Source organism: Ursus arctos, unplaced genomic scaffold (assembly GCF_023065955.2).
Source record: "Ursus arctos isolate Adak ecotype North America unplaced genomic scaffold, UrsArc2.0 scaffold_6, whole genome shotgun sequence".
In the NCBI taxonomy this organism is placed as follows: Eukaryota; Metazoa; Chordata; class Mammalia; order Carnivora; family Ursidae; genus Ursus; species Ursus arctos.
In genome coordinates this window covers 56,676,669-56,703,929 of record NW_026623078.1, presented here as the reverse complement: position 1 = coordinate 56,703,929, position 27,261 = coordinate 56,676,669, and the positions used below count along the sequence as shown (strand labels likewise).

The 27,261-nt window shown below is 38.2% G+C and overlaps 1 protein-coding gene across 12 annotated transcripts in view; it reads right to left on the bottom strand.

Annotated features, from left to right (window-relative positions):
* Positions 1 to 27,261, bottom strand: part of OXR1 (oxidation resistance 1) — a 680,801-nt gene that overhangs the window by 197,672 nt on the left and 455,868 nt on the right. For all 12 annotated transcript variants that reach the window (XM_048212636.2, XM_048212640.2, XM_057307959.1 and 9 more), the window contains one exon: positions 15,850 to 16,046. In XM_048212636.2, coding sequence (XP_048068593.2) covers positions 15,850 to 16,046 — 197 coding nt within the window. The remainder of the gene's footprint in view (positions 1 to 15,849; positions 16,047 to 27,261) is intronic.

Genomic DNA, 27,261 nt, shown 5'->3' with positions numbered 1-27,261 from the left:
ACATACACCTGTGCTTGTAACTGCTGGTTCTTTTCTCCTTCCTCTTCCCCATGGAAGAATCTAGCTCCACATGCATTTTCATATGCTCAACTTAACTCTGCTTTACTGCACTCCAAACACCTACTTTTATGCTATTCATGGTTGTGGAGTTTGTCAGAAGTATCTGGGGTCATGAAACCCAAACAAAGAACATAGCCACTGAGAAAAGATTCCTTCTTCTATAAGGGATTTAATTGTTACCAAGGTTGCTCATTTCAATGCAGCAATACAATTGTACTACATAAAGAAGTTTAGGAGCCTGCAAGAAAAGACAGACCATTAGTAATGGTTGGAATCATGCACAGGAAAAACGTAGGTCCAACCTGAAACCTATAAACTTTGGAAAAAGAGCTTGGACTAGTTTTAGAACAACAGAATTTAATGAAAGAGTACTAAAAATGGCAGAAAGGAGATGATGCAAGTAATTGAACATGTTTTTAAAAATCAACGTTATTTTGAGCTTTATTTAGAAAGGTGTTGTGCCAAAAATCAATGCTTAAAATAATTTCATTTCAATAGAACACTAATAAAATACACTTCAGTTAAAAATATTAAAATCTAAGAATCAGAGGCACAAAGGACGTCAAATTCCCTAGTTTGTCAGATGTGGGAGTTCGAGTCCCAAGAGGATAAGTGATGCAGGTCCAAGATCACACCTTCAGTTAGGAATAAATGTGGGAATGGTTTCAAATTCATTTTGAAATATATTTCAAATTGATTTTTCAGTCCCCTTTTCCCATTATTAATGATTATATATGTAACTCTGGGTCTCTCTGTCCTATGTGTCTGGGTATATTCTCCCCATTTCTGCCTAATTCAACCAGGACAAGGAACTTAGTCCTTCCACCAGTTTCCACAGGAAATCCAATCACAGCCAGAATTTCATGATTTGTACAAACTTCTCTGAAAGTTTAGGAATTACAGGTAGGGGAGGTGCGGAGAGGACATAAGGCCCAGAATTAACAAAGAAAATTGGCATCTGGGTTAAAAGATGATGGAATACATCGGAAACCGGGGATGTACTGTATGGTGACTAACATAATATAATAAAAAATCATTTAAAAAAAAAAAAGATGATGGAATAGATAGAGCTCTTGAGAGAGACAGATTTCTCTCTCTGGAGCTATGTATTTACATTTTGAAGGAGACTAAAACTCTGAGTGATTCTGTTTATTTTGCAAAGGATTGTGAAATCTTAGGGACCTTTTCCAGAGAGGATTCATTTACATTAGAATAGAGGGTTTTGTTTTGTTTCGTTTTGTTCTGTTTTTTTCCCCCCTCTTTCCAGAGGGGAGCGGGGCAGCTGTCCAGCTCCTGTATAAATGTCCAGATTCATAATGTCAGGGTTCCTGCAGCACAAATGCCTGTAGATAGAGCAGATTTCTTTCATCGTGTTGCTGCAAGGGGACTGAGGAAAGGGGCCTCAGCACATCCCTGCTGTAGGTAATAATACATCTGATCCAGAAACCTTATTTTTGCTTCCAGTGCAAAAGAGATAAATATAGATATTAAACACTTATCAGTGATGTATTTCCCCAGGCTAAAACTATCACTGACCAGCTCTTGCTTCCTCATTGACCCCCTCCATTTCCTTTTTTCTTCTTTGATGAAATAGCAGCTATTCATTTTGTATTTGCTAGCGAGATTCAGTACAAAGAGCTCTACATGCATTACCTTTTTTTAAAACTCACAAAAACTCTATGAAGAAAGTACTTTTATTCCCACTGAATAGTTGAAAATACTGATCAACAATTTTGGCCAACACAACTGGTGAATACTAGAGCAAAACAGCCAGTAAATTTCTAATTTCCTACATGTCTCTTTTGTGTCAGAATCTATGTGACTTCTTTTTGCTCTTCTATAAATTACACAACACGGTCACAGCTCATGCTCTTGACTAATCAAATTCGGGAACAGCTAACAAGTCTCCAATGCTCCAATCTTTTACACAACAATTTTATCTGTTGATACAGTATGGTAATTTGTGCATTTGGTAACATGAAATCCGTGTATGTGTACTGTGAGAGGATACTCATATTCTTACTCTGAAACTTTCTTATATCACAGGCATTAAGGGCTGGGAGCTAAGCAGTTTGTTTTGAGAAAGGAACACAAACAAGTCTTAACGATAAATTCTCGGTCCAGAATGATCATTTGGGTTCAGATATGGAAACATATGTTCTTTGTCCTGCCAAATGAAGAAAGCCTTTAGGCCTGTTAGACTAGCCTTATCATTCATGGCCCAGAAGCATCGGCATCACCTGAAATCTTGTTACAAGTGTGAAATTGTGGCCCTGCCATAGGTCGACTGAGTCAGCACCTGTGTTTTAATAAGATACTTCAATGCACATTAAAATGTAGAAAGCAATTCCTTAGAATAGTTATAGAGTAAGAATAGAATAAGGCAGTAAAGATTTCCCCTCTGAGTCCTGCTGATGAAAAGTAAAACCAAACCTTTCCCCTCCCCATTCAGGTGGTGTATCATGAAACTGCCTTTACACTCTGAGTCATTTGCTGTCTGGTGCTCATCCTTAAGTTCTCTGCAAGTCCCAAAATAATGCAGGAGAAAGTTCTCAGACCGTGTGATGTGGTACGACTCCGCAATAAATAGGGTGTTTAAGCAGAATGAATCATAAGTGCGATTTACACGAAAAGGAGAAACTCATGAATACTGATTTGATACTGGAAAAAGATGTTTTGAGATACATTGACTTTTCTCTAAATCAGAGAAAAACCATTTGCTTTAACATCAACAGGTTTCTGATGTGATACTTAGACATCAATCCCAGTTCATCCCAATTTTCTTGACAGATATTATTTCTCCAATAATCTTCAATGGTAAGTGATGACCAAAGAAGAGAACCAAAGAGAAGCTGCTGCCCCCTCTTTCTTTCGATAAAGAATGTTCTCTACCCGCCTCCAACACAGCTTTCATGAACACCTGTATTCTCTAATGTTAGCATGTCACGGTCCCATCATGATAATCTACTTTCGCACTTTTGGGTTTATGAGTGACATAGTTTTATCTCTCTCCTACATGACTAGTAGAGGCTGAGAAGGGACAAACCTACTGGAGTATAGAGCTGGAGGACACAACAAGGATTGTCTTGTCTGCTATTGACGGTCCTTTCTCAGTTTCCTCTGCAGCCTCTGGCCTCTTCCTGACCCTTATATTTTGGGTAGGACTCTTCTTCCCACTCTCTTTAAGAAACTCCTCTATACCTACGTGCCAGTTTGATTTGATGACTTTATTCTAAACCTAACTCCTCAGCACCCGAACAGCAGATCCAACTGCCTATTTCTACAGGTACTTTATTTAATTTTTTTAAAAAAGATTTTATTTATTTATTTGACAGAGAGAGACAGGCAGTGAGAGAAGGAACACAAGCAGGGGGAGTGGGAGAGAAAGAAGCAGGCTCCCAGCGGAGGAGCCTGATATGGGGCTCGATCCCAGAATGCCGGGATCACGCCCTGAGCTGAAGGCAGACGCTTAACGACTGCACCACCCAGGCGCCCCTCTACAGGTACTTTAAGCTCAACCAACCCACAAATGAACTCAATATCCCATTTTAAAAGCTATCCCTGGAGTATTTTTCCATCTTTGTAAATAGTAACTTCATTCACCCTGACATTCACATTTGAAACTCAAAAGCTATCTTAGAAGCCTCAAACAAAACATAACATCATTTTAAGAGTTAATTTTTTTCCCTCTATATCAAGAGTCAATTCCTCACCTAATTGTTGATTTTGTTGATTTTCTCAGTTCTAGCTTTCCTCCTGTACCTAAATTTTAGTGTTAGCCTCCTCTTGAGAAGAAAGTTTAAGGTTTTTCACATTTTTTCTTACTCTTTCCTTCACTCTAGTGTCTTCTCTTTCCATCCAGCTATTTTGTGTTTATCTCTACTTGCCCTCTGAGACTTCCATTCCAGAAAAAAAATCTATTGGTGGCTCACAGCCTGTGCTGTCGGTGGGGAGAAAACAGATCAAAATAAGGAATGAATGGGTGGCTTCTCCTAGGTCCAGGTGGCAAGCCTCTCTCTTTTTCCTCTGGCCTCTGAAGCTTGCTATGAGCCACAACCTGGGGTGGGCAATATCATAGCTTTTTCCAGCCTCCTTTCATGGCTGGGAATCCCTGCTTAGGTCTAGTTCAAAGAAGTGAGTGGGGCTCTATTCTCCCATGCATGGTGTCTTCTTCTTCTTCTTTTTTTTTTTTTAAAGAAACGTTTCTATTTGAGAATAGTTTTTGTATTTCCCAAAAAGCTGCTAAGATGGTATAGAGTTCTCATATACTCCACCATCCAATTTCCCCAATAATTAACATCATATTTCAAATGTTACATTTGTTATAATTAATGAATCGATATTGATATTACTATTAACTAAAGTCCATACTTCATCTAGATTTCCTTACATTCTACCTTTTGTCTATTTTCTGTTCCAGGATCCCATCCAGGACCCCACCTTGCATTTAGTGGTCACGTTCTCTTGAGTTCCACTTGCCTGTGACAGTTCATAGGGTCCTTCTAACCCTAGTCACATTACTGAAATTGAACTCCTGACTGACCCTATTTCTGGACCAGAGCTCAAAAGGCCCATGGCTTTAATGTTAATTTATTGATATGTGGTTTTGCCCCTTTTCTGGCCCATAGAGACATTCACTTTGTTTACAAAAGAAGATATATCTTCTTAATCAAAAAATGTTAGCTATTGTTGTTTCAGTATTTAAAACCTGAAACTACAGCACCAAGGAAAATCTTCCCTTTCCTTCGTTCCCAGTTGATCACCAATTCCTCCAGATCCTCTCTCTGTAATTCTTTCTTGTCACACTGCCTCTGCCTTACTTCAGGCTCTTGTCACTCTTTATTAATATTATTTTGTTACTTGGATTTTTTTTTTTTAAGAGAAAGAGAGAAACAGAGCATGTGTGAACGTGCAAGGGGGTGAAAGGGCAGAGGGAAAGGGAGAGAGAGAATCTTAAGCAGAATCATGACCCTGAGATCATGACCTGAGCTAAAATCAAGAGTCAGATGCTTAACTGACTAAGCCACCCAGGTGCCCCAACACTTTGCTTTTTATTTAACATTTACTGCATGCCTACTCTGTGCCAGTATCTATTAAGCAATCTGTACACATTATCTCATATAATAAACCTCATTTTGTAATAAACCTTATTACAAACCTAAGTGGTACAGGGTAATATTCTCACTTTCCAAATGAAAATCAGAAGTTCCGAGAGGTTGAGTGACTTGTCCAAAGTCACAGAACTACTCAGAATGGCCTAGCTAGGACCCAAACACTGTAATCCAGAGTCAAAGCTCTTAAACTGTATATTATCTATTCAGCCCTTACACCATTTGTCTAAAAGACTTTTCTGCCTCTAGGCATATATACCCCCAACGCATCCTCCATATGAGGCTTGAAACATCTCTCTATAAAGCAACCTTATCGAGGCATCCCCCTGGGCAGAACGCTTCAATAATTCCCAAAGTATCAAGAATAAGTCCAAATTCCACAGTACGGCACACAAGACCCCCATTATCTGGCCTCTCATCTTTCTCAAGCCTTATTTCCAACTAATGGCACTTGTTAATGGTACTCAATCATTTATTAAGTGAATGAACAAGCATTCCCCCCCCCCTTTTTTTTTAAATTTTTTTGAATAAGCATTCTTAGAACTACCCATTGGGGATGCCTGGGTGGCTCAGTCAGTTAAGTGGCTGCCTTCGGTTCAAGTCATAATCCCAGGATCCTGGGATAGAGCCCGGCATCGGGCTCCTTGCTCAGCGGGGACCCTGCTTCTCCCTCTGCCCGCTGCTCCCTCTGCTTGTGCTCTTTCTCTCTCTGTCAAATAAATAAATAAAATCTTAAAAAAAAACAACCAAAAACCTACCCATTGAATTAAAGTTTAGATAGGCTTATATAGGAGTGGAGGTGAAAAATAAATATGAGAGCATGGAGAGAGGGAATTATTATTATTTATATTTCTCTCTCTCTCTCTCTTTTTTTAAATTTCAGTGCATCTTTCTGGCTATACCTATCCCATCCCATTTACCCTATGTGTATTTATAAGAATGTTTCTCGTCAGAAAAGATCTGTAATTTGACAAAATTATTTAAGGCAGGAAGTGAAACTCTGTAGCTCCAAATAGCATTCCAGATACCCTGTTTCTTAGAGTAAATATTATTCTACTGCTTCTTCTATACTTGACTCACTGGAAAGACTCAAAGACACTGAAACTACCTAGTCTGAAAGGAAATTATTTTGAATGGGCCTATGAGACACTCAATAACCAGTCATAAAGTTCAGTTCTCTGTGAGCACCTATGATATTTTATCTCCAATATACTATTGATGACAATTTTGCCTCCTATGGCTTTGAGAACTATGAGAGAAAATCAATGTCCCTTCTATCAATGTATTAAAATTTAAGCAACACATAAAATCCAAGGATCCTTGACTGCAAATGTTAGCAAAAAGAAAATATAATGCAGCAGGCAGGCAGGTACTGTTTAAAATCTTACAGATTTCAAAATAAAAAATCTTAAAAAAAAAAAAAAAGAAGGAAAAAAGGGGTGCCTGGATGGCTCAGCTGGTTGAGCGTCTAACCCTTGGCTCGGCTCGAGTCATGATCTAGGGCCTGTGTAGGGCTCTGCACTCAGCGGGGTGTCTGCTTAAGAGTTCTCTCTTCCTCTCCTTCTGCCCCTCTCCCCATCCGCAGCCTCTCTCTCTCTCTCTCTCTCTCTCTCAAATAAATAAGTAAATCTTTAAAAATAAATAAACAATTTTTAAAAAAGTCTTAATGATTTCTCTGATGATGGGCTATTTTCCATATACTGAATGTGTAATGTTTTTAATATTTACAACATAGTTCTTTTAAATTAAATGCCTATCAGTTCTTCCATAAGACAAAATGTACCAGAAGACTTAAGATTCCAATTTACGAAAGAAGTTTACCAGAGAAATGACCAAACAGAATAGAGGCAATGTGATACTAAGGTTTGTTGGCCATGGTAACAGACACAATATGGGCTTTCTCCCCAAGGAAGTATCCATCTAAAGTACTAAAGACTTATCACATAATATTATGAAGGTATTTAACTTTACCTTACATAGCAACATGAAATAGGTTAATTAATAGATATTACTTTAAAAGCAGCTCATTGGGGCGCCTGGGTGACTCAGTTGGGTAAGCACCTAACTCGATTTCCGCTCAGGTCATGATCTCGGGGTCCTGAGGCTGAGTCCTGCATTGGGGTCTGAAATAAATGAGTAAAATCGTTTAAAAAAGTCAAAATAAAACCAGCTCATTAATTTCTCTTAGTAGGTATTTCTGCTTAGTAAAAAACTGTTTCTTAGGCTAATTTGCTGAACACAATATTTTCTGTATCCTGAGCTCATGGTTCCATTACAAATCCGTATATCATTTTTTTCATAGATTGTATTAACACAAGACTTTTAATCTCATAGCCTGTCCAACCGATCTCAAAGTTTGAATTAGTGAAGTTTCAAAATAGTTCACTAAAAGCCTGCTTGCATGTAGATGTGCACATGACTTATTGTAAATCAATTACAAATGGTCACTGAAACATTTATAATTGAATGTTTCAAAGTAATCAACGGTAGTCAAAGTAGTTTCAAAGTGTGTGGCAGACATAGCAATGGAAACATTCCCCCTAAATTGTGCCTGGCTTTTAACTATTTTTATTCTTCTAAGTAATATTCTTTTGGTAGGACTTGTGAACATGGCCACTATTTCATTGAAGAACATAAACCCTCATTTTTTTTTTGTTTTAATGTGTGAAGAAATGTCATTAGTATGAATTGAGAAGTAAAAAAAAAATTAATAAATCAGGAGATACCAAAAACTTTATTTATAAATGTGTGCAAAATCTTTAGAAGCTTTTAAAATTCATACTCTTTAGAAAAAGGAAATACTGGGAAAATTAGAACATATTTTACTGTTCAAATTGCCATTAATTCGATCATTAAATGATTAAAATACAGTGGTCTTTCTTAATAATCTGTCATTCTCTTCCCCAGTCATGCTTCAGTGAAACAAAGCATTCCTCCAAATCTCGGTGGGTGGAAAGGGCAAGTTTTGATGGCTGACAGTGCTAGAGGGCTTATTTTAATAGGGATTTAGCAAATTTCAAACAGGATCATGAAACAATGTCCATTTTAATTATCCCACAATTCTAACCAGTTTTAATTAGGCTGTTTAGAAATCATTAAGTAAATTGACAGGTATAATTTGTTTTTAGTAAGTTATGATTATTATGCTGCAACTCAAACACCATTCTGTGAAAATTAATTAAAGGAAACCTCATTTAAAATGGAATGGGAAGGCCAGCAGGGAGAGCGCTCACGCCTTACCACTAGTCCTTAACCGGAGACTCCGGAGGAAGAGAGGAAGAGACAAACCTTGCTAGTCCATACTACTTTACTAACCCACAGGAAGAAGAGAGCTTTTCTTCTCCCCAGGAACTAGCCCAGGCAATGAGAGGCTGTCACAATTCGGCGGACAAAAGACCACAACTCTTCAAACTCCCAGTTTACTCCAACAGCCCTCCCCATGTCCCCTTCTCCTCTATAGAAGAGCATTCCTCTCCCTTATTCTCCAGTCTTCTCTATGGTTTTGCCTTAGCTTCCTTGTCCTGAATTGCACTTCTCTGTTATTCTTGAATTAAGATATTTTTGGTGGTAAAATATCTGACAGTTTTATCTTTAAGGTTAACAGTACCAATACACGCTGCTCAGGGAAACCTGAGGATCATTGACATTTCCTAATCCATTTATCACAGCCATGATGAAGCTGTGTTTCTTGATCCTGGGTTGATGACTTCTGACAGAGAACAATCATAGAATAAGGGAAAAAAAAAAAAGTAGGGCAGCTGTATAAAATATGGTGCGAACACAGGAAAATTAGAGTTGGCCAACTTCTCTGGCACACTATCAGCACTACCAATCTATAGGGCTATCAAACGAATATTTTTCTTCCTCCTGAGTACATCTACTGCTGCTTAGTAAAGTTTAAAATTGTATGAATGCTTAGTAAAAAATATCTTACTTCTCTAGGAAGATGTATAGCTTTCATATTTATTCTAGAGTTGAAAAGGAGTTTCTGCTGGTGGGTTTTCCTAGCCTTCCTGTTTTAAAGTGGGTTTTAAGTGGAATAAATAAAAAAATGACAAGAAATAAAAAGCCCAACTAACTACCTCTTCAACACATACACACAGACACAGACTCTCACATATCGAATCTCTAGGTATATTTATCCTACAAATGAACAAAAAATTGAACTTGGGCTCTCAAGGTCTTTAAATTCACTATCTTAATAAAAATTGCACATTCTTATGCAATATACATAAAAAAAGAAAAGAAGTGATACTTCTACACATGCACTGGGCCTCCAAATTTGTGAGAAGCCCAGGATCATGCAGGGAATTTCAGCTTCCATGTATCACAAGGAACCTTAGCAATGGAATAATTTTCCCTACACATTCTTGTGACTCAGAAAATACAAGAAGTCATCAAACTGTCAGAACGGACTTAAAAACAAAGTCATTTTTCTGAAGAACATAATTTAATTTGAACCTTAGAGCAGTTATCCATTTTAGTTTCTGTGCTTATAGGCAGTGACCTGTATGCCAAGATGGTTCTGCTGATTAATCACAGAGACTTTCTGCTTTTACATGAAGATTCTTCTAGCTTAGAGAGAAGGTTCTGGTTCAGGCGTGACCTAGTTTCATGCTGCAGAATGTGTTGCCTCCAGCAAGATTAGTCTTTTCCATTTTTTTTTTCTCTCCTGTTACAGTATTTTTCACTTTGGAGTTGCTCTTTTTTATTCTTATAATTAAAAAGTCTGGCTTCAAAATGAGAGTCATACAAGTTATGTGATGATATTTTAAAATGCCTGGTATACCGCAATTAAAAAGCAGTTAAAACAGGTGTCTTGCTTTTCTTTTTTTAGAATTTCCAAACTAGTTATTACTGCTTTAATTTTGCCAACTACTCAGAAGAATTCCCAGGGAACCCCTAATTCTGTAGGCTCTCTTTTTAATATGTAGGCAGCCCAGGGTTAGTAAGACACAAATTTGTATTTAACTGTGCTTCCTTAAGGTTGCAATGTTGAAGGCATCCTATCCTGAAGGCAGGGCAAAAGACAAGAACGTCGGATTTCAGATTTTACAATTTCACAGACCAGTAATATTTCAAAAGAATATTCTGGGGGACATTTCCCAACGTAATTTTGAGAAGCAAGGAGATTTAAAAAGAATAAATCTGATTTAAAAAGTCTACCAAACCAATATATGTACTATGCCATCATTTCACAAAAGGCAGTTCATTTTAACACAAGGAAGGAGATAGGAAAGAAAATAAAAGGAAAAAAAGGAAAAAAAAAAGGAGGAAGGAAGGAAGAAAAAGAGACAGAGCAAGAGAGGAAAAAAGAAAAGAAGGACAGGATAGTCACTTGGGTTGAATAAATTTAATTTGATGAAAACCTAGTATTCTTTCTTAATAGACCTGTTTCACCACCAATGGAATGGACTTGCATTGGGGAACAACTCACTGAGATCTCTGTTAACAATGTAATTTCATTTGTGCTTTGCTTCTGAGAAGAGAATGGGATCTGAAAACATGTAGACGATAAGCTCTTCACTATCAGTCACCCGTCACCATAGATTCTTTCCTTGGCTTTGCCACTATTTAGAGTGTGATCATGAATAAGTCATTCAACTTGCAGAGACTTAATTCTATGGAATGCTGCATGGTGGTCAGAATACATATGCCACTTACCCTTGATGAATGTGAAAGCAAGCATTGAATTCAACGAGTATTTGTTAGTGACCTAAAAAACTGACAATGGGTATGTTACAATGCTTTGAAATCTACACATGTTGATCAGGTTTGGGGAAAGTGTGGCTGGTTATGAGGGAAGTTGGGGTTGAATTCTCACACTATTCTAGGTGGAAAGAAGAGCTAGCAGCAAGCCCGTGATAGAGCATATATCAGGACATCTTCGGGAAATCAGTAAGGCATTTGGCTTGGCTAGAGTGTAGGGCTGGGGTCTGAGAGAAATCTGGAGAGAAAGCAGGGGCAGAACATGGAAGGCCATTGAGCAACAGTCTTATTTTCTGGTGGAGAGCGAAGAACCACTGCAGGGTTTTCAAAGCAGGACAGGGAAGTTGACGAGATGTACAAGGAACAAAAGCTAGGAGGTTTGCAACACATCAATTCCAGGTGAAGCTTCACATCCCCGCCCTGGGATCCTGTGTGCCGGCCACTTCTTTGAAGTACAGCAAGAGCAACGATCAATCAGCTCGCTAACAGCGACGGAGAACTTCCCCATTCTAGGCGCTAGTGCGAGCACTCAGGCGGACGATTTCACCGACTCCTCACAACAGCCCCCTCAGTAAAAAGGAAAGATGTGAAGACACTGAGCTTTGAGATTCTAAGTCCCTACGTATTCTCATTTATCTACCAAGAAGAACGGGATTCCAACTTCGACATCAGGTTCCAGCAGCCAGGTATCTCAGCAACGATCACGGATCATGTGAGCAAAAGGAGGAGCTTAATTAGCACATGGACTGAGTGCAGCATGGCCTTCCTGACATTGATCAAAATCATTTAGGATCTTTGAGAGCTGGTCTTACCACTTTCCCTCTAGGCAAATTGACTCCTGAACCATTCTAAGGAGGTAAGAGCTGTACTTTAAAAAACAAACAAAAAGCAAACTTTCTGGTAACATAAACTAAGATGTGCCACATTCTTTATTTAATTTCAATATTCTATAAGACAGCTTAACCCATGTGTCTTATTCTCTTCTTGGTAGAAATGAAAAACATCTGGACACCGTTTCTTTAAACAATGCTGGGAAGCTAGAGGGCCATTAAATTTCCCCTCAATCATTTGCTTCTTCATGCTGCAAATGTCAATTCCATTAGTCTTTTCAAAACCTAATTCTATGTAAGGAAAGCCAAAAACAACCCTTTGAAAAATGTATTATGAACACGTCTAATGTCCTGTAATTGAAACCATGCTAATTGATTTCTCAGAACTGTATAGGTCATCTGACAAAATTCATCAAATAAAAATTGTGTAAGATTTACAAACATTTTACAGAGTAACTTCTCTATCATCTTTCTCTCTTAACCTGTTTTTTTTCTTTATATAGTTATCATTCCCTGCCAATGTGTTACCTTTCTGATTGCTTATAGCCTGTCCTCCCCGATAGAATATAAGCACCTGAGGGCATGGACTTGGTCTTGTTTACTCTCATACCAGCAGAACTTCGAATAAGGCCCGGCATGTAGTGGACATTCAATAAATATTTATTGAATTAATAAATGAATAGATTCATAAATGAATGAACGTATTTTCATGTGTGGGAGAGTTTGAGTTATACATATGCCCCAAATAAACCCAGAATTCACTCATCTGAATAAAAGTGAAATTACTGTGTAAAGAACACTGACTGATTCACCATAGGTGGTGCTTTACAAAGAGAAGGTGTTACAATGACATTAATACACATAGAATAAAAGGCAAAGACTGAGCCATGAGGGTAAACAGGAGATTAAAGAAGGTGAGCAGGCTGTCAGTTCATATGACAGCTCCAGAGGTATTATTCATTCCGACACCTGAGAGCCAAGGAACCCTTGTATCACACCTGTTTGGAAGCCATGCTGAGCCAGGAACCTGGGAAGGCTAAGTTCTGCCCTTGTCTGCCTTGTCAGTGAAGTTGCAGAGAGCACTTAAACAGCATAAGTAATAAAAGAGGACTTCGATAACTCTAATCTTCATAGATAGAAAGATAGCTAGATAGATGGAAAGGCTGTATTATTTGATTCATCGTTCTCCACAGCGGGTGTTCCAATCCTTCTGAGGAGGAACGAAGAATAGAATGAAGCCTCCAAAGCTCCTCCTTAAACGGAACTCTTAGCCAATTTCCTCCTCTCATCCTCCACCAGCAAGGGTAACCTCTGCTAGTCCCTCTTCTCCTTCGAAGCTTATTTAGCACTTACTATCACTTCACACTGTACTAAGTACTCGGATTAGTGAAATTAACAGCATCATTCTCTACCCATAGGAATGGAGACCTGGTATGGAGACAGATATACCAACACAGGAAGATAAGGGGGACAAGAAAGTGTCAGATGACAAGAGGGCTTAAAAGCATGGACGACGATTACTTCCTTTTAATTTATCTAAAGATCCATATATTTCACATCAATAGAGAACAGCTTTTCCCCTACTTATTCCAAATCAATGAAACGTTATTACACTTCTTGTAGGATGGGTTAATTCTCTTATAAAAAAATGAGTTTATATGTTTCTATTATTAGGAATGATTAAGGACCAAATCTTCTGTCTATTCAAAAAGACTATATGTCTTTCCTAGAGTCTGCTCAACCGGAAACAGATCCTATACATAGGTCTGTGAAGGGTAACAGCTGTGAGATCAAAAGAAATTTCTAGAGAAGCTACTGCGCCACTCAGCTACTAAAAGATGGTTAAATAACTTCAAAATTTTCTAGTTTTTTAAAACTTGAAAATTCTTTAATTCACAGAATCAACTGTTGAATTTAAATATATTATTTCACTTAAATACAGTACTGCTCTTCATTGCAAAACTTAAATGTAGTACTCAACTTGGCCACATGAGGGCTCCTAGGTTTTTTTTTCAATTGTGTGAAGCATAAATTGAAACACTAAGATACTTTTCAATGAAAGGGCACCTTGGCTGGTGGATGGGTTAGTTGGCATGGTTTCCTTAAGTGAGATTATCTGAGAATTGAACTAAAAATATAACTCCACTGTATTACCCATAGAAAGTCATTTGGCGCAGGTCTGCAGGTAGCATTCTGATTCTGAAGTGTCACAAGAGGTTAATTTCATTTGCGGAGTCCGCTATCTAATATTGATGGCTCCTTAACTTCTCTCAGGTTCTATCCCTCATCTATAAAAATAAAGAGTAGAACAGCTACCTAACACGCTTCACTTGTGCCTGGTATATGGCATTACCAATAAGGGGTAATTTTAGTTGTTATTACCAGCACATATTACTGAGGGATACTGAAAGATATTGTTTTGTGAAATAACATTTCAATATAGGCGATTACATAGTTGCTAATATTTCAGCCTTCGAAATAATAGTTATGGGTCCAAATTAGTAGAGAGGTTATAAAAACACATTAAGTTTACACTCCAGATATCTGTTTTAACATAATAGACATGCCATTGGCATTGATTATGAATCAAATTGTTGCAACTTCAATAATTAAATATTCACTAGTGGTAGGGGTATTTATGATAACCCACGCTTCATTTCTCTGCAACCCAAACTCACCATTTAGATTTCTATTTTCTAGGCTTATCTTTTTATTTATGTGGCCACGCTTGTCATTGTTTCTCCCTCATTTTCTCATCTTTAAGGAATATTGAGTTTGTACAATAAACTTTATTTTCTGAAGGCAAAATACCATTTCCTCTTAGCCAGTTAATAAGTTGGAAAAGCAACAGAAGGTGGTGGACATGTTAGAGGGTGGAAGGAGAGGACAATGGAAAACAGAGATGCAGTTCTGTAAACTTTATGGGCTTTTCCAGTTAACTGATTTTTAGAAACATGATCTTGTAAGTTTTAAAAATAAGACTGTTTACACTGTCTTATATCAATTCTTATTACTTGACTATTGATATCCTCAAAGACACCAAGCCTGCTATCTCTTAAAAAATAAGACTTGAACATCTTCATCAGGAACGAGGACACCAGGGAGCAGATCTAGGAAAAGGACATAAAATGGCAGAAAGTGAAAGCATGGTTTTCGTCACCATATTCTGAAATAGTGCTAGACCTACGTGGAGGCATTTCTTCAAGGTTGAAGGCTACAACGTAACCGAAAGACACAGAACCTGACTTGACAAAGTCACACAGAAAATCCATGTGGGAGTCAGAATTAGAAATCTGGCCTCCTGAGTGTGATCCCTAGATGAGAACACTGAAGTATCTGAGACAAAATTTTCGAACATTTCATACTGGGTTAGGGTGGTGGATACCAAATAAAATGTGACCCCTTTTATGTAACTTTGGGAAACCCATAGAGCCACAGTCTCTACTTCTAAGGCTTTGGGATATGACCAAATCTCTCTAAAATGAAATAATAAGCAAAGCCAACCCTCCATCTCCTCTTCCTGGGTAGATTTATCTCCCTTCTGCAAAAAAAAGGGGCATTATGCCTGCACGACTCTACCCACAGTTTACTATTTTCTTAGCTGATGGGTTCTACATGGGGTTCAATCCCTCCAAAGTGAAGTAACCGGCAAGGCCAATGCACACCTGCACTGCAATCTGTCCACCCTCAGCCTTTATTCTCTTAGTGGCTTTGGTAGTTACGGGGGTACATCAACCACTGTCTCAACAACCTGACCGAACACGGTCAGAGACTTGAGAGCCTGGAGGAAACATGAAAAGAACAAACACAGATCAAGAAGTGGTGTTGGCTGAGGGGGGCAAAAATGAAAGTGGGAGAACATGAACTCACACACTGGAGAACCATTTATACATATGACTGACTCCCCTCAGGCCGGGACATGGATGGTCCCCAGGCCTGATCTCTTATTTAACTTGGTGGAAGGTTTTCAGTACTCTTCTATCACCATGTTCCAACCGCATGAGAAAATAACCACATCAACCAGCAGAAAGATACACGCACCCCATAAACAAGGGGGCATTTAACTGCAGAGCCACGCCGTTCACAGGGCTGTTCAGACAGACTGCACCTGTTCACAAGCATAAAATATTGGTGCTCACCGATGGTGTAGAACCTCTTCAGTTCACTCCTCTGAGAAGGATGCTTCTGGGCATTGGCCGCATTGTTCTGCTCTTCCTCAATGATGGGTGTCTTGGGTGTGCGGGACTTACTGGCTTGTGGGGTTTGCTTTCCTGCAGCAGCCAGAGGGTTGAACCCTGGAGCGGTAATATCCACCGACTGGGACTTTTTCTTCAACCTACAGGTAGAGAACACCACATGCTGTGAATACTCACTCAAGAGACGCTTGTTTCAACTTTATTTCCATCATTATTTTTTTTCAACAACCGAGTTAATACTTGGCCCTGAAATAGAACAAGGTTTATTCAGAAATTATAGACCTTCCCTATAGTATTTTAAATTCTTCAAAAATTTGTGAAAGTAGTTGGGGGGAAAAATCTTCTGCCTAATCATTTTAAAAGGTTTTGTTGAAAGGTATTAGAATGTAAGGCGATAAAGGACTTTTATTTTTCTAACAGCAAACTAAAATGTGGTGTCAGACAAAGATACTGCATTGGCAACCGCTTTTAGTTGCAAAAGGAGTATCTTTAATGCTATAGTAAAACACTAGTTAGAAATAAATAATTGCAACCCAGAAAGAGATAATGAAATGATTATTTGGGTAACTAGAGGCTGCCAGGGCTTTTCTGTTTAATCTATAATAGCATCTTAGCTGTAAGAATTATAGAGTTCACATTATTTCTCCAGACATTCTCATGGATTGCTCACTTCTACATTTTAGAGAGCTGACATCAGAACTCACATGGAAAGCAAAAAGCTATCCATAAAACATTTTCCCCACTCATGAATAGAGAATGTTTCTCCTGGTGTAAAAATTACTGATAAGTGATATGAGATAAATGCAAATACTTCAAGCTATACAACTTTTTATTTGTAAGCATAACTAAACCTTAAGCCCAGTCTACTCTTGGCTCATGGTACTTCCAGAAGCTAACACTAGGTGTCATTTTTCAAGTCTAGAGTCCTCATAGAAAACAAGTTGGTAGTTTTATCAGTTATAGTAATCACACTTGACATTTGCAATTTCCTAAGTTTTGCACATGTTTATACCTCCAGACTTTATTTAGGCTTTTCTAGTACATTCTTCTATATTCTCCCCCACTGTCAGGTCCTGCTTATGTTTCTAGACTCAGCTTAAAAATGGCCTCCTCTGAGAACATAGGCAGCAACCTCTACGACATCAGCCAAAGCACCCTTTTTCATGATACATCCCCAAAGACAAGAGAAACAAAAGATAAAATGAATTTATGGGACTTCATCAAGATTAAAAGTTTCTGCACAGCCAAGGAAACAGTCAGAAAAACTAAGAGGCAGCCCACGGAATGGGAGAAGATATTTGCAAATGACACTACAGATAAAGGACTGGTATCCAAGATCTACAAAGAACTTCTCAAACTCAATACACGAGAAACAAATAAACAAATCAAAAAATGGGCAGAAGATATGAACAGACACTTTTCCAATGAAGACATACAAATGGCTAACAGACACATGAAAAAATGTTCAAAATCATTAGCCATCAAGGAAATTCAAATCAAAACCACACTGAGATACCACCTTACGCCAGTTAGAATGGCAAAAATAGACAAGGCAAGAAACAATTGTTGGAGAGGATGTGGAGAAAGGGGATCCCTCCTACATTGTTGGTGGGAATGCAAGTTGGTACAGCCACTCTGGAAAACAGTGTGGAGGTCCCTTAAAAAGTTAAAAATTGAGCTACCCTATGATCCAGCCATTGCACTACTGGGTGTTTACCCCAAAGATACAGACGTAGTAAAGAGAAGGGCCATATGTACCCCAATGTTCATAGCAGCAATGTCCACAATAGCTAAATTGTGGAAGGAGCCGAGATGCCCTTCAACAGATGACTGGATTAAGAAGTTGTGGTCCATATATACAATGGAATATTACTCAGCTATCAGAAAGAACGAGTTCTCAACATTTGCTACAACATGGACGGCACTGGAGGAGATAATGCTAAGTGAAATAAGTCAAGCAGAGAAAGACAACTATCTTATGATTTCTCTCATCTATGGAACATAAGAACTAGGATGATCAGTAGGGGAAGAAAAGGATAAAGAAAGGGGGGGTAATCAGAAGGGGGAATGAAACATGAGAGACTATGGACTATGAGAAACAAACTGAGGACCTCAGAGGGGAGGGGGGTGGGGGAATGGGATAGGCTGGTGATGGGTAGTAAGGAGGGCACGTATTGCATGGTGCACTGAGTGTTATACACAACTAATGAATCATCGAGCCTTACATCGGTAACCGGGGATGTACTGTATGGTGACTAACATAATATAATAAAAAATCATTATAAATAAAAAAAAATGGCCTCCTCTGGCACTATGTATAGCATAGCGTTTTAAGACCATTGACATTGGAATTAGAAAATCTAGGCTCAAACACCATCTCTATCACTTAAGCTTTGAACCTTAGACATATTAACCTTCTGAGACAGCAAAGCAAGAAAACAACAAAAAGATGAAGCTCCTGTCACCCAATTATTTTTATTTTACAGGGGTCTGTTACCCAAAGGAAAAAAAATTAACACTTTGAAGAAAGAGTAGCCAAGGCTTGAGGTCAGATTGATAACAAGGGAGGAGAAAGAGGATTCCAAGATTTCTGGTATAGGAGATAAAATGGGTTAAGATTTCTTATGGGAGCACAAAGGACTGTTAAAATATGCTCCCACGGAAGCACAGTCCCTTGGCATCGCATAATTTCTAGAATACAAGCAGGAGTTGCATTACAGATTTGCGGTAAAAAGTTCAGAGTTTGTGTCACTTTGCTGATTATCAAAAATGTTGGCTAATATTCATTGACTATAAAAGCAGATGTTGGCAGAGGGGGGATTGGGGAGGGAGGAGGGAGGAGAAGTAGGCTGAGTGGGAGAATGGGGTTGGGCAAGAAGACTTCCAAGGACCTTCAGATTTGGAGCATCTACAAGTAGACACTGTTCATGCAGCAACTGGTGAAATTGTTATGTTTTTGGTTGGGAATCAGGGCTGGACCTCAAGACACTGTTTACAAATAATAACATACATATAGGCATAGAGACACCCTGGCAAGAGTCAAAGAAGTTGTCAAAGATCATACCACTTAACAATGTGTATCTGGGGCACCTGGTGGCACAGTCAGCTGAGTGTCTGACTCCTGGTTTTGGCTCAGGTCGTGATCTTGGGGTTGTGAGACTGAGCCCAGTGTCGGGCTCCACACTTACTGCAGAGTCTGCTTGGGTTTCTCTCTCCTCCCTTTGCCCCCCACAATAAATTCTTAAAAAAATGTGTATCTTATTGCTAGACCATACCATCCGTAGTACACTGTGAGTTAATATAGTTATCACACTATATTTTTACTTTTTCCTTTAATAATTTTGAGAAAAATTTAAACTATAGAAATACTGTTATCTAACCATTAAAATTATTTTTGTTGTATTTCTTTCACTAATATTTGTACAAATCTGTTGTCTTATAAAGAATAGTTATATTGAAAATAAATGGCCTCTTCTGGGCAGCTTCCTATGACATGGACCTTGGTAGTCTCACATCATTCCCCAGAGGGGGTTATTCATAATTAACTCTAAAGCTTCTATTTAATTGAATTTACTAGAGCAAAAGCTTTTTTAAAGGAATAAATATTAGTAAAAGATTCATTAATGAAAGCAGTGTTTATTAAATTTTAGCAATTTCACCATCACCCATATGATTTTATCCATACCCACATATCACCTACTTAGTATTCATGAAAATTGAACTGCTTTATCCAAATTGCCAGCAAATATGTTAAAAAGTGCTCAACATCGTTAGTCACAAGACACACTACTTAAGACTGAATTCCACTAATGACACACCCATCAGAATGGCTTCAATGTGAAAGACATGATATTAACTGTGGTGATAAGGAGTTACCGGAATTCACCAGCAGCTGATGGTGGGTGTGTAAACTGGTATGAGCACTTTGGACAAACGTCTGGCATTATCTGCTTAGCTGAAGGCCTGCACCTTTTTACTCACCAATTCTATTCCTAGCATATATCCTAAACAATATGTTCACCCAAAGACACAGTCACAAATGTTCATAGAGGCACTATCTGTAATACCCTAATACCAAACACAACCCAAATGTCTACTAACAGTAGAAAAGGGTAAATGAATTGTGATAATACTTGTACAATGAAACTTTATACAGTAATGGAAACGAATGAGCTACAACTACTTGGAACAGCAAGGGATGTTTCCACGAAAACGATGCTGGGCAAAGGAAGCCCAGTACCAAAGAACGCATACTGTGTGATTCCATTAATATAAAGTTCGAATAGAAGCAAAACCACCTCTGATATCAAAAGTGTGGGTAGGATAAGTACTGGGAGTTATTACACTGATGGAGGCATGAAGGGGTTTGTGGGATTCTAGCAATGTTATCTGGGTTCTGGGTACCAGGATGTGTTTACTTTGTGAAAATCTAATAATCTATGATTTTTGCAGATTTTTCTGGATATATGTGATACTATCCATATGAAACTGACCAACTTTTTAACTTATTCATTTACAATGAAGATTATATGTTAGTTACTAAATGGCTACTTGCTACAAAAAGTGACAGTAAAAAGAAATAGAATGATAATATTGGCCTTTAGCCTCCCAACAATGACCGAAGTAGAGTGAATCTAAGGAAGGATCCTTTCCTTTAAACGAATTTTAAAAGAGTCACTCTGGCTGCTCTGTCAAAGTTTGAATGAAGGCTATATCTCAAAGTTGTTTTTTTTTTTTAAAGATTTTATTTAGTTATTTGACAGAGAGAGAGACAGCCAGCGAGAGAGGGAACACAAGCAGGGGGAGTGGGAGAGGAAGAAGCAGGCTCATAGCGGAAGAGCCTGATATGGGGCTCGATCCCAGAACGCTGGGATCACGCCCTGAGCTGAACACAGATGCTTAAGGACTGCACCGCCCTGGCACCCCTATATCTCAAAGTTAAGCAAGCTGCATGCAATGTCCTTCAAGGAGTAGCTAGCAAAAATCACCCAGTGTACCACATAGTTGAGGAGATGTGGATTTACTTTGCACGGGGTTATCTACTGTTTTTAATGCCTTTGTCTTCCCAATAACACCACTCCTGTCCTAGTCTGGAGTTTGTGCGCTGGAGCTGAATGTTACAGTAGTACTACACACAACTAAGACAGGCATCAAAATTAATAAGTTAAGAAATAAGTTGCAGGTCACTGAGGCAACAAAGTTAATTTGTCCCAACATGGCTTCCCAGAAAAGCACACATAGACGCACTAAGACTTAGATTACACTAGAAATATAATATTGAACCCTATAAACTCCATGAAATCACCAATATTTGACCATTTTCCACCAACAAAAATGTCAATTTTCTTGGGTAAAATACGTAAAGGAGATTAAGAGGTACAAACTTCTAGTTATAAATAAGTCATGGGGTGGAAAAAATACAGCATAGGGAATACAGTCAATTGTGTTGTAATCATGTTGTATGGTGACAGATGGTGACTACACTTACCATGGTGAGTACTGGGAAATGTATAGAATTGTTAGGAACCTAAAACTAATATAACATTGTACATCAATTATATGATAAAAAAACTATAACAAATTTTTTAATGTCAAGTTTCTATAGCTCATCCCGCAAACTTTATTTCAAAATTAAATTTGAATTTTACTCTAAAGCAAGCTTTTTGGTGGAGGAGAGCTCAAGGGAGTCAGAATTTGAGAGAGAGGTGCTAAATTTTACAGAAAGAAAACCAGTTATTCTCTAGTTCTCAGAAAAGATTATTTTAAAGTGTAAGTGTGACAAGTTTTATCTCAAATTCATATAGTCTATTTTTATCACCTGTTTCAGAATTGATCAGTTACTAAAGTCGCATATTACAACATGTCAGCAATGACAGCTTAGATTTGAGACAGTTCTAGATACCACAACTGATGAAGTTTCACATCACTTAAAAATGTCTCCGTGTCCCACAAGTCCTTTTTATTTTTTTATTTATTTTTTAAAAAGATTTATTTATTTATTTATTTATTTATTTATTTATTTATTTATTTATTTATGTGACAGAGAGAGACAGTCAGCGAGAGAGGGAACACAAGCAGGGGGAGTGGGAGAGGAAGAAGCAGGCTCATAGCAGAGGAGCCTGATGTGGGGGGCTCGATCCCGTAATGCCGGGATCACGCCCTGAGCCGAAGGCAGACGCTTAAGGACTGCGCCACCCAGGCGCCCCATCCACAAGTCCTTTTTAAATAGCCTCTTTGGAATGAGCAAAAGGCGTAGTTGTGTGCTCTGAGGGCCAAAGGCAAGCAGAAAATAGCCCTACGGCATTTTCCCTGTTCCTTTTGCCGTTCCTCACCAGATACTCTTCCCAGTCAACACCTGAAGGGTGTCCCGTTTTCATGTTGTTGCTGGTGTCTGGAACACTGCTAGTAGCTTCGCTGGCTTGACTAAGAAAAGACTTCCCTGTGCATGTTTTTAGAAAGCAGAACTGTGTGGGTAATTGGATTGCCCCTTTAAAGACCCTAAAAATGACTACTATGATTGGCAAGGAAACGTGCAAACTGCTACCTTCAATTTCCAAATTTCATGAAGGGAAGTCTTAATTTTTAACAATGTTCTTAATTAAACGTGTTAAACAAATGTAAATAGCATAATGGAATATGTAGGTGTACATGAGATAAAATACTCATTGATACTAAATGAAACATTACAAATAGAGACAAAAATAATCTCTAGGCACCAAAAGAATCTTTGTTTAATGCGCTTTGCATTTCCAAAGGCAAATGAATGCCAACATCTCAGATGGAGAAGAGGAAGTGAGTAAAAGGAGCCATCCCTTTTGGCATTGTGCCACTAGGCAGACTATCTAGTGTTTCATAATCTTTGCCCTTTCTTGTTGCTCTGTTTTTGAGCAGAAAAGAACTATTCCTTCTCTTCACCACATGTATTCCACCACCTTTACTCAGCATGGTAACGATGTTGGACACTTTTCTGAGACTCAGTTTTCTCATCTATAAAATGGGGATAAAACACACCCAGACAGGTTCTGTGGATTAAGTAAATAACCTCTGTGAAAGTGCGTAGCACAGCACCTACCCAGGATGGTCTCAGAAAATGGGAGTTCCAATCTCTTTCTAAAAGGACGTGAGGGAGGATGGAATTTTGTTCTTCAAACCTCCAAGGGATGCTGCGGAAACTAGAACAGTTTCTCAGGATCCTTTGCTGCTGCACTACTCAGGGACTGCCCGGCATTTTGTAGGGGGTCTCACCTTTTCTGCAATATGGATTTGGGGGAAGGAGCAGAGATAAAGCTTAAGGTAAATGGCAGTCTTTTCTGTGGTGTACAATGTGATCTCTCTCCTATGAAAATCCCCTAATCTTTTGGAAAACAACTGAATCCATTGAATAGTTCGCTTGAGTGGAAATATTTTTTAAATCTGTGTGAACTCACTTAAAATAGCAAACTCTTAAGCGGAGGTGGAGCCCAGAGAATCATGGGAAGGACAACAACTTGAAAGAAAGTATGAAGAAGGCTTTGAACTTCCTACTCTGTAGAAAATGGATTCATGCCAATTTCAACTAGTTCTCCAAGCAGCAAGGGAAGTCCTGTAGGCCAATGATGAAATGTGAAGTCACAGGAACTAGAGAAAAAAGTAAGTGGCAGATAACTTCCAATACCAACTAATTTAAATGAGATTACTCTCATAGTCATCAACTAAATTTCATTCTTACATAATTTATTTCTACTTTACTAGAAACATGAGAAACCTTCCATGTATTTTCCAAATCACTGAGTAGAATGTATGCATCTTTTGGCTTAAATGAGTTAATGGGCTTCCCAAAGCTCAGGGCTTGCACCAACGGGGACTAAGTGTGGCTTTATGTTACCAACCATAGAGGACTGCTCCCAAAGATCTGGGTTGATTGTCTATTTCAATAGCTTTGCCCATGGAGACACCGTCTCTAAGCTTCTTTACCTTTAGCCCTTTATTACTATTGTTTATTATTTGTCATACCCTATTGGTCATTCCTTTCCTTTTTCTCTCACATTGTAGGGTTTTCATCTACTATCACTAGCCTTCTATCATTTTCCATTCAAGTCTTAGCCAAGCAATGATTGTCATCTTTCTTTGCCTGCCACGCTCTGTATCTTCTAATAGTTTTGTTATTTTGTCTAAATACTACATGATAGAATTCTACCTTAAGCCTAAACTAAATCCTGCTATGATTTCAATGCATAAGGAGAAAAATGGTTTCATTTAGTTTGAGTTCTTCACTGGCATTACATCTTCCATCAAATGGAATTCAAATTGTACCTTTATTAGAACTAACTGGATATGTTTCCAAGTTCTGTAGCTATTTGAGAAAAATGAATGTTCTACTATACACCTAGTAAAGTCTTAGGATGCCCTGGGGTACGGTAGCAACAGTTGAGAAAATCTACTATAGTATAATGAGAATATTCCATAGGTCAGAGGAATTTAAAATGGTAAAACAATAGAGTATAAAAGCCACATGTGCATATATTTGACTGTGTGCTTCCAGAATAATAGCAGAGTGGTTCAGACTATGGACATAGGGCCACATGCCCCAGAATTGAATCTCTAATCTAATATTTACTGGCTTGTAACCTTGGAAAATTTTCTTAACCTCTCCTTGCCTTGGCCATCTCATATGTAAAATGGAGGTATTAATAATACCTGTGTCATAAAATTGACATGAGGATTAAGTTAACCTTTATAAAAGCACTTAAAATACTTAGCATGTGGTGAGTATTGTTATTTGCTTTAAACAAAAACACAAGCAAACATAAACAGTCACTGAGTGTTTATAATATACAGGGCACAGGCCATATATACATTATTTCATTCACTGATCACAATAAACCTATGAGGTAGTATCATATTCCTTATTTTTAGAGGGGGCAGCTGAGGTTTAGAGAAAGAGACAGGGATGTTGGAATCCAAGCAGTACATTTTGGCCAAAAGGCCACACTTTGGAATTAGGGGATAGAGATAAATTTCAGCTGTGACATTTCCCAGCCATGGGACATTTGGCAAGGACCTGGGCTTTGTAGACCTCTTATTTTCTTACCCATAATGGTGGTAGTCATGCTATCTGCCTACTTTACCCAAGAGAGTTATTGTGGGCATAAGATGTGTTAATTCATGTGAAAGCACTTTGCAAAATTCCAGAAATCTACAGAACTGGTACTAGCTATACAAATTCACTCTTTGCCACATTAATCTGTTGTATACTAACAAATGTGTATGTATACAAAAATACACGGAAGTATGTAAATGGCTGTGCCCCTAAAACCCAACATTTTGTAGTCCTTTCCAGTAATTTCCAGCAAGCAGACCATCTGTGGTTTGTACAACTCATTACTGTTAGCAAAGCTGTCTCCTTGCTTCCTAAAAGAGCTAGTGTAAGGATATTTTTTAAAGTAGTAAAGCTGCTGAGAATGCAGATTTTTCCAAGTTGGATACTGTGGCTGCTGCAAAAATCTCAAGTCACTCAAAAAGAGCTTTTGAGAGCAAATGCCTAAAAAAATTTCACATTTCAAAATTAAGGCCTTTTGTTATCCCTCCTGTACAGTCTGACTAAAAATCAGCAGCTAAAGACAAACCACACACTCAGCAAAAAAACCAAACATATTCAGAAGTCCAACTGGAAAAAAAATGACAGATTGGAAATCTATGCATTAAACCAACCAACCAACCAACCAAACAAACAAACAAACAAAAAACCCAATCCATTAAGATACAGACCAGTCCAATCACAGCTTGCTTTATAACTGCTGTGCCCGTACTATTCTTGGTGGCCCCAACATAGGAATGAAACAGAAAATCTCATTAATGTGGAATCAGGAATTACACAATCTTCTTTTACAGTTCTAAACCAATGCGAAGTGTTTCAACAGAAGTATCCTTTGGGAGTGCAAACTGGTATTAGACAGTTTATGGGACACCAAAACTAGATACCTTGTTATAAAAAGACATGTTTCTAGCCCTGTATTCATCTTAAGAAATTTATGCTTTCCCATTTGGAAATACAGAGAACAGAGAATTCAAAAATTAAGCCACAGGTGCAATGATATGTAGGAATGGTTTGCTAGAAATTCTCTTGTTAAATGCAACCAAATTCAACTCCGTGGAGGGCAAGGCCAGTGTCTGTAGCATGAGTTATGCAGAAGCATACATGAGTTCATTGCTGTTATACCTAATTCTATGCTAAACATACCAGAAATTCAATCCCAAGCCAATCTGCCTCTCCAGAGGTTAATAAATCCTAACATAGAAGGTGAACATTTCTTATTGACCCTTCATGAAAAAGACACCCAAAGCTTCCAAGTTCGCCAGCTGGTTTACTTACATCCCTACGTTTACACCAGCCGAGAGAAGAGAGACAGGAAGAAGCACTTTCGATTAGAAGTCCTTACCACCAGATTACCTTAATTCCTGCACTCACAGAAATCCTAGTCTGTTCATCAGTTCATTTCTAGGATTAACATGGTTCTTGGCATACCGTGGGCAATAAGTAGATTATGGAATGAATGAATGAATGGTGTCGTCATGGGGGAAAAAAACACAGAAATAATACAAAAAGACAAGCAAGTTCACATATAAAAAATCTATGAAAATAAACTAAAAGAGTAAGACTGGACAGTTGGGGAGGAGACACAATGATCATTTAACAGAGCCTTCTTCCCACCCCCCACCATGGGAATGTGGTTTTGAATTTAGAAAAAGGAAATAGTTTCAAAATCTCCATTATCAATACTATGACCAATGTGAACAATATTTCAATTCTTTATTCGCTAAATTGAGTCTTTTGATTTGTAAGGAAACATTCTGTACTTTGATAAATTTATATCCTTACACAAAACTTTTCAGTGGTGGCATGGAGAGGAGGAAGGAGCGAAGACTCTGGAATTGGGTTCAAGTTCAGGGTCTACTGCTTTAAAACAACCTAAAGATGAAACATTTTAATTTTGTTGATTAGAAATACCTACTTAATGTTTTTGGAGCACTCATTAAGAATTTTGCATATTATCTTTCTACTGTGAAATTTCAAAGCACTAAGTTAATAGTAGTAACATTTTCACAAGTTTCCCCTTCCATGTACTTTCCAATTATACTACTATATTACAAGCATTCACCTTGAAATTACACAAATTTCCAATTTCTTTCAGTTTTTGCCACAGAACTTCAAAGCCTTTCAACTGGAAAATCCTGAAAGTACAAACACATTATGCAAATCCAAAGCGCTTGAAGGATTTGGAAGTCAAATTCTTGTAAATGTTAAACAGTCCTCTACAACAACTCACAGAGATGATATTTAATTTTATTACCTTTGATGAAATGATTTGTAACATG